Source organism: Elaeis guineensis, chromosome 4, assembly GCF_000442705.2.
Source record: "Elaeis guineensis isolate ETL-2024a chromosome 4, EG11, whole genome shotgun sequence".
Lineage (NCBI taxonomy): Eukaryota > Viridiplantae > Streptophyta > Magnoliopsida > Arecales > Arecaceae > Elaeis > Elaeis guineensis.
Genome location: NC_025996.2, coordinates 134,495,859 through 134,508,126, shown reverse-complemented (window position 1 = coordinate 134,508,126; position 12,268 = coordinate 134,495,859). Strand labels below are relative to the sequence as shown.

The 12,268-nt window shown below is 38.9% G+C and overlaps 1 protein-coding gene across 3 annotated transcripts in view; it reads left to right on the top strand.

Moving 5' to 3' along the window:
* The first annotated feature begins 611 nt into the window (after positions 1–611).
* LOC105042580 (cleavage and polyadenylation specificity factor subunit 1) overlaps positions 612–12,268 on the top strand; it is a 76,324-nt gene continuing 64,667 nt past the window's right edge. For all 3 annotated transcript variants that reach the window (XR_831559.4, XM_010919866.4, XM_010919865.4), the window contains exons 1-2: positions 612–1,075; positions 7,817–7,963. Coding sequence is in view for 2 of the 3 variants with exons in the window: in XM_010919866.4 (XP_010918168.1) it covers positions 750–1,075; positions 7,817–7,963 (473 nt within the window). In the remaining variant the exon portion in view is untranslated. The remainder of the gene's footprint in view (positions 1,076–7,816; positions 7,964–12,268) is intronic.

Below are 12,268 nucleotides of genomic sequence, written 5' to 3'. Positions count from 1 at the left end.
GCGATAATGTGATATGGAATGAGACAATGAGATAAAATATACAAGAAGTGGTTGATAGATGAACGAAAGAAATGAAATATTGTTGACATTCAAGAGTATTGAAAGAAATGGTAATTATTGTGAGTCGTATAAATCTGCAAGAATAAATATCAAAAGTATGATAGCCATCCTTAGGTCATATATATATATATATATATATATATATATATATATATATATATATATATATATATATATATATATATATGAGATTGTGATAATAATAATAAAAAATTTTGTACAACTACATAGAAAAATCATGTAATTTTTATCTTTTATTTTTTATTTTCAGAACAATTGATGTTTATTGGTTATAATTTTTTTTGATCTAACATATTTATGTTGCCTATTCCTTATTGACAGTATTTTAATAGTTACAGTTCTTGAAAATTAAAAACAGTGGAACCTACGTTCCCAAATCCACATTCCATTCTTAATTTCCGCAAGTACCCGGGGGCCCTTAAAATCACTTCCTCGCCTGGCCGCGGCCTGGTCTCCGCTTTCGTTTTGCGTCCCGCCTAAGTTCAGGGGTTTAAGGAGTGGCCGCCCGATTTGCTCACCCTCGTAGCCGTCCATCATCACGCCGCTCGCATCCATCCTTCTTTTCAACCCCTCTCTCTCCCTGTCCCTCTTCTAAACCCTTCCTCTCTCTCTCTCTATTCAAAAAAAAACTCCAGAACCAGGGAGAGAAACCCTAGTCAAGAATCAAGATGAGTTACGCCGCCTTCAAGATGATGCACTGGGCCACCGGGATCGAGAACTGCGCCGCTGGATTCATCACCCACTCGCTGGTGGACTTCGCCGCCCAGATGCCCCCCATCCAAGCCGACGATCTCGAGTCCGAATGGTCTCCCATGAGACGGATCGGTCCCATCCCCAATCTCGTCGTGACGGCCGGGAATGTGCTGGAGATTTACCTTGTAAGGATCCAAGAAGACGATGGCAGACCTGCCGCCCGACCCGGAGGCGAGCAGCGTGGTGTGGGCATCACGGATGGGCTCAGCGGTGCCCGCCTCGAACTCGTTTGCCATTACCGGTGCGCCATCCACGGACTTTTTGCTCATTTCGACCTTATTCTGTTGTGAATCGAAAAACTCGAGGTTGTTAAGAAATCAGCTGCCAAGGACATCATTTTGCTAAATCTTTTGTGAAATATCTATCTCGTTTTGGTTGCCCTGCTTTTTAAACATGACTAGTTCCTAGATTAGGTGTGGAGAGGAAGAGGTTGAGGAAAAGGAAGGGCACCCACATGAACAGGGATTCTGGGAATGATTCCATATGCTCGTTTTTCCTTCTTATTCCTTTTTAGCTTTCTTTCCTTCTTTCTTTTTTTCATTACGACAATCATCTGGGTGATTCTCTGAAGATGATGGTTGCTAAAAGTAGGTCTAGTTATGAACTTCATTTTGAAATGATAATGGACTACATCAACAAATAGGACAAATTTAGTATAGTGTAAAGGTAAAATAGAAAGGTTAGCACAATGTTGTATCATGTCTTTTGGACCCTGTCATGTTGTGTGTGGGGCTGGGCAAATGTTTAAGAGGCTATCTATAGGCTAGCAATCTCAAAACAAGAGAAAATATGCAAATAGATAGAGAAATGTAGAAGGTTTTAAAGTGCTTCGAAGGTTCTTATTTTGTGGAAGGACTTTGGTGTCTTTTCTTTCCTCCAAAATTGGTTTATTTGAACATTTATGAGAATATTGATATGGGTATTTGTTAAAACTATGAAGAATGGGTTGAGAATTGAGGTTATTAAAGAAGTTGTAGGAGTTGCATGTTGTAAGGTCAAAACAATAAATAGTCAATGAGATGGTTTGAGCACGTATGATGAAGAACTCCTTTGATCCCTGGATACTTCAATGTTTGTGGAGAAGCTTAAAGTATGATTGCAGGCTGCACGAAATAGGAATGCTTGGCAAAACAAGATTTAGAAAACCGACAAAAGTTGTTGGTACAAGATTTGATGGTTATGTTTATGTGCTTGTTGAACCTATCACATGCCAATTTTGGACAAGAAGAGAGTAGAATTGTGTATCAATTCACAGATTCATGTCTATTAGATTCATGCCACCTAGCACAATCATGGATCCTTGATGGTAGTTAGAGTGAAAATATGAAGGTGAAGCATACCTTGTTTGTGAGGTAAACAAGTTTTCAATCAATCAGACATTGTATGTTAGACATTGATTAGAAATATGAATGGTCATTTCTAGATTTTAGTGCAATGGCCAGTGAGGACATACTAGTGCCAATGGGATTTTCCATATTTGCTTGGTAGGCATGTGCATGAGAGGTTTAGTTCAACAAGCTTTGGTGGTTATTGTTACACTTTGTAGGTATTTCTTGGTAAAGCATGATTACATAAAAATATGAGGGAGAACATACCCACCAACGAACTTATATTGTGTGGTCCATGAAGATGATAACCATTTATTTGACATGATCAAAGACCTGAAGTTTAAGCACAACCATCTTTTAGGCTCAACATCCATTAGCTGATATTTTGTGTGTAATTTGTTATGAGAATCAACATATGATGATCAAATTTTGAAGGAAAGCAAATTTTGTTCAGGATCAGATCTAGGAAGAAAGATTGGGAGGGGGTAAGGTGGGGTTATACTTGACTCCTCAATTGGAAAAAGAAAAAGAATGGTCAGACCTTTAGTCTATTTAAAAGACATGTGCCTATGCATGCGTGCATGATCCATGTTTTTCCCTACATTGGCATTCTTGCATGTCTATGCTTTTTTGTGCATGTGTGACAAGTGTGAGTGTCTATGCGTGTAGGCATGTAAGAACAAATAAAATTCCATACATATCCTTCTTATGATAGCCTTTGTAGTGTTTTTATGTTTTTACATTCTTTTGGCGGAAACCTTTTCTACACACAAAAAAGATCTTCATTATTTTTTTGATGGGACAAAAAGATGAGAATTCTTTTTCTAGTCTTTATATATTGGTTAGGTTCAAGTCACACCTAGCTTCACTCTTATACAGTTACACCCTTTTTGATTTGGATGATAGGGGTCCTACATCGATGATCGAAGCCGTTAGATGCCCAACTTTGCAATGATTGCTACTAGTGAGTATTGATTGGCTATGCATGCGGTGTATGCAATTTACGCAATTCTCTACATTCACCGTAGCTTCCTCGGCTACAAGACTGGTTGGCCTTGGGGTTGCTGGCCTTCGAGTCAACCTATAATAGGTTCCTCTTGGTCATATAAAAAGTCCCTACATGGGGGTCCCGATGCTTATATTGACTTCTTGTTGAAGACATTTCAACCTCGCCATAGGTTCTAGCGCACATAAATGCACTTAGTCTCTTCTGAGTCAAATGATTTCTTTGCTTGCTGTGTGTTGATGCAAAGGTCGGCTAGTTGTACTCACACCCACTAGCCAATAGAATCTATTAGGGAATACCGATTGCATATTTTTTCAAGTGTGGTTCTGCCCCATCATAGTGAAAACATTAGGTGAGAATCATCCAACAATTTGCATCGACACAATAGGTGAACAAGAACTACTATAGTACAGTACCTGGACAAATTTTCTCCCCTACTAGTAGCTGCATCCCTCTCTGAGAATGCACCGTTGCCTTCCTTATATTCTTTGATCTACGGTGCATGTAACTTATGGTATTATTGTGCACGATTCACAAATCTAAGATATTATAATAGGTGATTGGTATCTAAGTAATGCTTAACATTCCTTAATGCACGTAGGAGCTCCGCATCATTGTCTTTGCCAGGGATTGTATGGATGTACTTTGGGTTGAGGTAGTAAGTAGCCATGGTTTGTGTTTAATTTGATTGAAAATTATAGTGTTAGTAATAATAAGTAATACTGGCTTATTGACTAGCTGCAAGTCCTTGCCCATATGGGTATTCCATCTATTTTGAATGATGTTGATATAATCAACAACATCCTTGGGCTCGACCTGTCTAGTCTTTTCCTTGGCCATCATCATCATGGGCAAAAGTCTAGGATATCTTTCATTGTCAATAGCCTTAAGCACTTGATAAAGTGGTGCGATGACCTTAACTATTTCCTTAGTCCATTTCCAAAACTTCTTGTTTGTCACTGTCCTCTCTACATGGTGCTTTTCCGCACCATCGTAGGTGTATTGGCTTTGCATCCACTTCTCATTTAGGAATGTGACTCGCAACTTCTCTTCTATTTGATCAAGTTGTCATGGGCAAGGCAGTGTGTGTCGAAGTGGGTAACTGCTGGTCTCAGTATGTCTCCCCTAGTGTACTTCCTCGTTAGTGCCAACATTCCTATGTGATTGTATATGAATCTGATGATCATTTGGGCTGTCTTTATTGTTTGCTTCACTATGTAAAGCCTGCCAATATCTTGAAAAAGTAAATTAATTTAGTGTGTAGCACATGGGGATCAAAAAAATATGTGGTAAGGTTTTACGTGCCAGTGGGACAGTGGGTGTCCTAGCTGTCCCATCCCATCCCGTTCTTGTGAGAAAACGGGACTGGGACGGGCTTGGGGCTTTGAAACCCATCCTTGCAGGGAGAGTAGAAGAAAGAGGATTTAGGGAAATGAAGGAAAGATGAAGAAAAAAGAAAAATGAAAGGAAAGAAGAAGGAAATGAAAAAAAGAAAGGAAAGGAGAAGAAAAAGAAAGAAAAAGGAAAGGAAAGTAAAGAAAAAGAAAGAAAAGGAACAAAGAAAAATAAGAAAAAAAGAAAGAAAAGAAAGAAGAAGGGGAGAAAGATGGATGATATCCACTGAGATGCATGATCAGGACTGCTGTCATGATGGAACGGGATAGCGGGATGTCCCATTCCATGGAGAAACCAAGACACTTTTGTCCCATGGGATTTAAAACCTTGATTTGTGGCTTTCTTAATATCAATAGTTCACTAGCCCTCTTATAGTATATACCACTATCACTCACCACCTGTATGATACTATTCTCCTCGATGTTGTCAATAACGTCCTTCATCAAGATGTGGAGGTAGTCGCTATTGTGCACTCTATTCAAAACATCAATTGACTCGTGGAAGATTGTCTTCTTGTCACATAAGGAAGTTAATAATGCTTCACCTATTTGGATCAAATGAACCATCATCACACATCAATGTCACTTAATATGTGGGCCGCCTGTTGTTGTAGGATGCTAGCAATGAGAATCATATCTTTTTCCTTCATTCTACTTCTGATTATGACTGAGGATATGCCATTTAAACTGAAAATTTGATCCTAAAGCACAAGCATTTCACAGCACAAATATTTTCTCCTTTCTTCTTTCTATTTTTGATCTGAAACATATTTTCAATCTTCAAATTGTCAAATTTCAAGTCTTAATCAGTTTGCATTCAGTTGATAATGGAGAAATTGTTCCTGTTAATTTTCCTATATGAAAAAAGTGAAATAAAGAAAATTTGAATATCTTGATTCAGTATAGACTAGTGTTATTATGTTGATGAGAAAACATATTTTTGTGAGGACATTAGACAATGGAATAAGGAAAAATATCTTTTTATTAGATAGACATAGTTGTCGAAGGTGTGCTTAAGTGAAAGGCAGGGCAAGTTGCCACCTTAGCATCTTGCTTGCCCTAAGATTAGATGAATTAGGATAAACATGCCTTTTCTGTTCCTTGGAGCGAAGTCTAGGCTAAAACCTAAGGTTTTCTATACTGGGTGGTATTCTACCATATAGGGTACCAAATCGGTATGTAGTCTCATACTGTACTGCATATCGATATTGTAATAGGATGGACTAGTATGGGATTTGGTACCGAGACGACGTATCTTGCTAAAATCTCTATTATTTTTCTAATCTAACCATCTTTATGCTACTATGACTAAGATTGTGGGGCTTAAGTGGCCAAAAGAGAAAAAGGGTGATAAAGATCTATCATAGAGAAAGGAAAGAGGTAGGCAAAAGGAGAGGAAGAGCTGGATTTAGGATTATTTTTTTTCTTACATTTGATTACTTAGCCCCTATTTCATGTGGATTACTTCACCCCTATTACTTAGCCCCTACTTCATGTGGGTTCTGTATATAGTATATGGGATAGTGAAAGCACAGACATGAGTTCGTTTTGTCAACAAAGTCGATTCTCTTTTCTCTCCCCCCTCTCTCCTCGTCCTCTCTGGCGCCTTCTATTTTTCCTCTCTTCTCTCCCTTTTCCCCTTTTCTTCTTCCCTTTCTTCATCTAGTCCTCTTACCTTGTCTGCCAAAATCTGAATTGTATCCTGAAATTAGACAGGAGATCAAGACACACCCTTCAGCTTTAATTCTAAAAGGCTAATAAAGCTCTTCGTAACATCAACACTAATCTCTATACCCCAGGAAGGACACAAAATGCTTCCCTCGTTCCTCTATCCAATTATTCACTTTTGGTGTGTTTTCTGTGATAGGACAGCCAGGGAAAATTTCATATCTGCAATTTTTCCCTCCACTTAGGCCCAATTACACTGTTGCAGGCAACCCCTTAGTGATCCTGCATCTCTGCTCCTGCTCTTCTTCTTCCTTTTCTTTCCTCTTTCTCATCCCTTTCCTCCTCTTCAACAGCTGCTGCTGCTGTAGCTATAGCTACCACTGCATTTCAACTCAGCAGCAGTAGAACAAAGGATGACCTATGTCCTGCTCTTCCACTTTTTTCTTCCTATTCCTAATTCATTCTTAAATATGCCCAATATTGTGTACTTATTAATATTTATATATTTATAATCTTTGTGCCTTATTTCACCAAGGTGCATGCATCATTTTGTGCCTTGTGCCTAGGTTCCAAGAGACCTTGGTGCCTCAGTGAACCTTGAGCCTTCAACATGATCATCAATGATATAAGGAATGAAGTCTTATTTAATCAAACAGATAGGTGTCGGAATTCCAAACATGAATTTGATAACGGTCAAGATCTGAAAGATGATGAAGAGAATTTGAGCTTTCATAAGTGAATATTGCCAATAAACAAAAAGTTTGAGAATTTCATTTCTAAACAACTAGCCTGTGTTTTAGGGGAAGATTGGTCTCAAAGTACAACCATTCCACTCACCAAAATTTATCTTTCTTTCTCTTAAGACTTAGCAAATCTATATCTTAGTTAAATTGCATTGTATTGGTATGGGGGGGATTGCTCCTCTTGTTTATATCCATTGAAACAAAGAAAATGGAATTATTTAATTATTTAATATCAGTGATGTATGATTGATGCAATAACGTATTTGTAGATGTAAAAGGTGTTCAACAACACAACAAGGATAAGTACCTCTTAAATGAGTATCATCATTGAGTTGTGTAAATGACTCCAAAAGTATGAATTTGGTTATAAAACGGAGATCTAATAAAATGATAGAGAAAACTCAATCTCTCAAAAATAGATGTTTGAGAAGAATGTTGAGAGTTCATTTGGACTTTCATGAGAATTAATGAAACTGTCTACATATTATTTTTCAGTTCTGCTTAATATTTTTTTCTTATTTCATTATTTATTATTTTTAATTTAATGCAGCATTACTAAATTGATTTCTTAGTTTTTTTTTTTTTTTTGCTTAATTATTAAGGACGTATACTGCTAGCAATATGTTCATGTGATTGATATGGCTTAATATATTGACATGATAGCTTCAGGAAAATAAATCAATTTCATTAGCCTTTTGTTGTTTTTAAATGGCACAGATCCATTAGTTATTATTGGTAGTATCGTGTTGTTTTATAGCAGCATAAATAGATCCATGTTGGTTGTAACTGCTAATTCTAAACCACCAAATTATTTAATAACTTGAATCTATGATGCTTGTTTAGATTGCATGGTAATGTGGAATCAATGGCAATACTGTCTCTTGGAGTTGATGATCGCAGCAAAAGAAGAGATTCAATAGTGTTAGCATTTCAAGATGCAAAACTTACAGTGCTAGAGTATGATGATTCAACACATGGGTTGCGTGCAAGGTAAGAAAAATGGCTGACACATGTGTAGCATATACCACATTACAGATATATATGTTGTTTTTAATAGTAATTTGTACCTTCAATTGATATCTTTGAATAAGTTTGTCATTTTTGACTTGGCCTGGAACTGTGTGTAGAGTTTTTCTTGAGTTCACTAATGTTTTCCATTGTTGGGCACAAAATTGCTTTGTAAAATTTAAAAATTATTGAAAGTTAAGCATGCTGAAACACGTGTAAAGGTCAGAAAGAGTTTACTCTGTGGTTTGGTTCAGCACCCTCCAAGTTAAGTGGTTCAGGATGGTTCCACCAAGTGACAGGCCTAGAACTATCAGGTGCTGGTCAGGACTGAGCTGAACCGAGCGGCCCATGCGGTTTCTGCTTTGTTCATTTTTATTCTGCAGCTATCTTGAACCAAATGAGGAACCATCTCTGTCCTGCATTGTTTTGGATCAGTAACCCCAGAATCAAGTGGTTCAGGGTGGTTCCACGAACCTTGGACTTTTGTTAAACCGTGTGGAAGTGTACCATCAAAATTGGTGAATGGTTGAGACAGTCATCCAACAAATACTAATCCAATAAGAATTTCTGAAGCCTTCCCCTATTTTAAAATTTGCTTTCATCCCAATCTCACCTGAATAACATGGCACTACCCAGCTTGACCCAGCTAAACCGACCCAACTTATATTTAGTTTAATTTGGGGTTGAATATGGCTGGGTTAGAGAGATCTTAACTGACAACGAGGTTGGGCTAGGGTTGGGGGATATAGATGTTGGGCTGGGCTAGATTTGTCATCAACATGATCTAATCTGCATGAGTAGCAGCATTATGGAGGCTAGCTTATGTGGCCAGCCTCCAATGCTCGAACCCTTCACAGCTTCAATTTTTCTTGGGGGAAAAAGGAGCCTGTTTACCACATGCACCTCTTGTCGAGAAAAAGGGGAAAAATGAAAGGTTTGCAATTTCTTTTGGTTTTGTATTAGTTTTGGTGTAATTGCTTTTGGTTTTCCATGACTTTTGGAATTCTCGGGTTAGGCAAAGTGGCAACAATGGTTTCAGCTTTTATAATTATATTACGCATAGTATAGGCCCATGTATGCAGTGCTCTCCTCTTTGAACAAAGCATGTGAGATGCATGCACTATGCTCTAGTTTGTGCGTGTGTAAACATATTACAATCAAGGTTTTAACTATCATGGAGTGGGGTTGTCTCGGTTTTTTTGTGGAATGGGAATTATCATGTATCAACACTTGGGATGGTGGATATCGTATCACGCTCGCTTCATTTCCTGACTTGTCTCGTTTCGAGACTTGAGATAGTGCTCCATCCCGACCCTTAGGTTGGTGGGACATCCTGCCATCCTACCAATATTTAAAACCTTGATTATTATTGAAAATCTGGGAGGTTACCACTCAGCAACTCCACACTATAGGCCTAGAAAGGTATTAAAGGATTGCAAAGTGGGGCCCATATCTCATAGGGATTGAGCCTTGTCTATCCCATCCAAACCTCTTGTTTATAAATAAATAATAACCTTAAAGATTACAACCGTCCAACCATGTGCATTGTCAGGAAAAAACCTTCACAATTATCATAGTTTAGTCATCACTCATCAATGCTATGTGCTGCCCTCCCTTCCAAAGATTGCTAAACTGACCCAAACTAAACCGACATCAAGTCAGGCAGTTCGGCAACACAGATCAGTTCGGATTATGACCCCCCACCCCCTATTGGTTTGAAGTTCAAGGGCCTTCAAGGGCTCTCTTGCTCGCTTTCTTTCTCCACCCCTTCAATGCTATGATGCTGTCGATCAGTAAGCCTCCCTCCCCTCTCTTTCCCCCTTCCTCTCTCTCTCTCTCTCTCTTTCTCTCTCTCTTCCTCTCCCTCCCCATCGGACACTTGTTCTCTCACGCTCTCTTCCCCTCTTTGGTCTCGCAACATCGTCGGCCGGTAAGCCTCCCTCTCTCCCCCATCGTCACTTTTTGCTGGATGCTTACTCCCTTTTTCTCTCCCCCTCTTCCACATTGCGATGCCATTGGATGATAAGCCTCCCCCTTTCTCCCCCCCTTCACTCTCCCTTCTTCCTTCCTCTCTCTCTTTCTCCCTCTCTTCCTCTCTCTTCCACCCTTTCCTCCCTTCTCTTTGCATTATTTTTTCTAACCTTTTTTTGACAACCTTTGTCTTGACTCCCCCCTAAGAGTTTCGTTTTTGGATCATTTGTATTGTGCATGTAAGACTCAAGTGTTTATGTACATGTGTGCATGCACACACGCACACATAGACACATATATGTCATAGATATACATATATACGTAACTACATATAAATATGCATTAATAAATGTCCCCATATATATTTCAAGAATTAAAGTGTCATGGATAGATTGTGCCATGTAGCACCATGTTGCCACACTTTATTTAAAGAAAAACAAAAGGATCTTACATCTTTGTAGTTTGATATCAAGGTTCAAAGTATGTCACACTATTCTGCTCCATATTGATGCCTACTGGGTATACCATACCATACCCAGTACTAAATTAGTATGTAACATGGAGTGGGGGGCATACTGAGTGTCGGCACACTGAACAGACCATTATACCGAGCATATTTATACTATAACAAAATGGTTCCAGTATGGGGTCGAGTATTGAGATCGTGAACCTCAGTTTAAATACTCTCAAGGGTAGAGATTTTGCCATATTGCACAATGCTAGCGCGCTTTATTCGAAAAAAAACTATAGGGATCTTACCTCCGTTTGGGTTGACATCTAGATTTAAAGTATTCCCACATGGGTGCATCTGTCACGTACCATTATGACATGTATTATAGTATACTCTATCAAGGTTCACAGTCTTAGCACCGGATTGTGTACGGGTAGGTGATCAATATAGTACAGTTCCAGTATTGTACTGAACCATTTCGGTATTCCAAAAATATAGATTCTTTTGTTTCTTTTTTTTGTAGGTTTTAAGCTTCTTTTATTCAGTTTTGAGTGGAGCACGAGCTTTGTGAGTTTATTTTTTATGTTTCGGAATAATACACTTTAATTTTTTTTACTGTTACATACCTAAAGGTTTTACTAAGTATAATATTGAAAATATAAAATATTTGTATTAAAAAATTGAAATGCAACATACATGTATTTGTTCATTTCCAAGTCGTGTTGATGTCTTATGCATGTTTGGGTCACATTTGTGGTCAGGCCTAGGGACTTGAATCTAGTCTTCATGTTGTGCTAATCTAGGATCTTGGTAGCCTTTCTGTACCAGATTACCATGTTGATACTGTTGTTCTGTCTGGTCTAGTGATAGAAATTTAAAAAAAGGATTGAGAAAAGTTTGATCCTTTAGTTTGACTGAGGCCAGTTAGGATGATGCCCACTTGAGCATGAAGATTCAGAGGCATGTAACTATATGGGTTATAACCTGGCACAGGAGGGTATGATCCGGTATACGATGATGATCTTGAGTATCGAGAGGACCTTGATACCTGCAGGATTCCCACTTGATGCATCATCTCATGGGCTAGATCAATACTGCATTTACCACCTCTGGGTCCCCTCTTGTATGCTATGGTGTCCACTCTTGTCCTGTGCTCATGGTCCGTCTGATGCTGCATACTCAAATTGAGACTGACCAATGAATGTAGTAAGCATAGAGAACTGCTTGCCATCCCTTGTTGTCTATTGTCTCCACCTTGATCATTGAACCCATCATCACTGTTATCATTGCTTGTATCATGAGATGACCTGGGCAATCTGTTTGCCTTGGAGTCACTATGAACTGGCTCTTTGTACACTTTCTCTATTATATATCAATTTTCATCTTTCCTTTCTTTTGCTTTGCCCAAGAGGATGTCTAAGGCACTGGTTTCTTATCCTTGCTTGATTGACTTCCCCGACTCTCTTGGTTGGTTCGAACAAATAGACTACCCTGACTGATTCCATTGCTCTAACTGTGGCTCTGCTGCCTTGGCTGGATTTAGTGTTGTAGTGACCTCTTAACATCTCTTTGTTGAAGCTTGGTTTGGAGGTCTTAGACTCTGAACTAGATTGTGACCTTGATTGCCTTCTCCTTGAAGTTTGTGGTGGCTACTGTTGCTGTGCATCGACATGGCATTTGTTGATCCAACTAGTTTTCTGCATTGAGCCAGCTTGCTCGGCTGTGAGACTGGGTGGCTTGGGGTTGATCTTGCCTCATCAAGCATTGGTAGGGCTTGCTGGCCTTCAAGTGAACCTATTATGGGATCCTCCTTTCATATACAAAGTCATTGTAGAGTGGGTCCTGATAGCTTGGGCTGTCTCCAT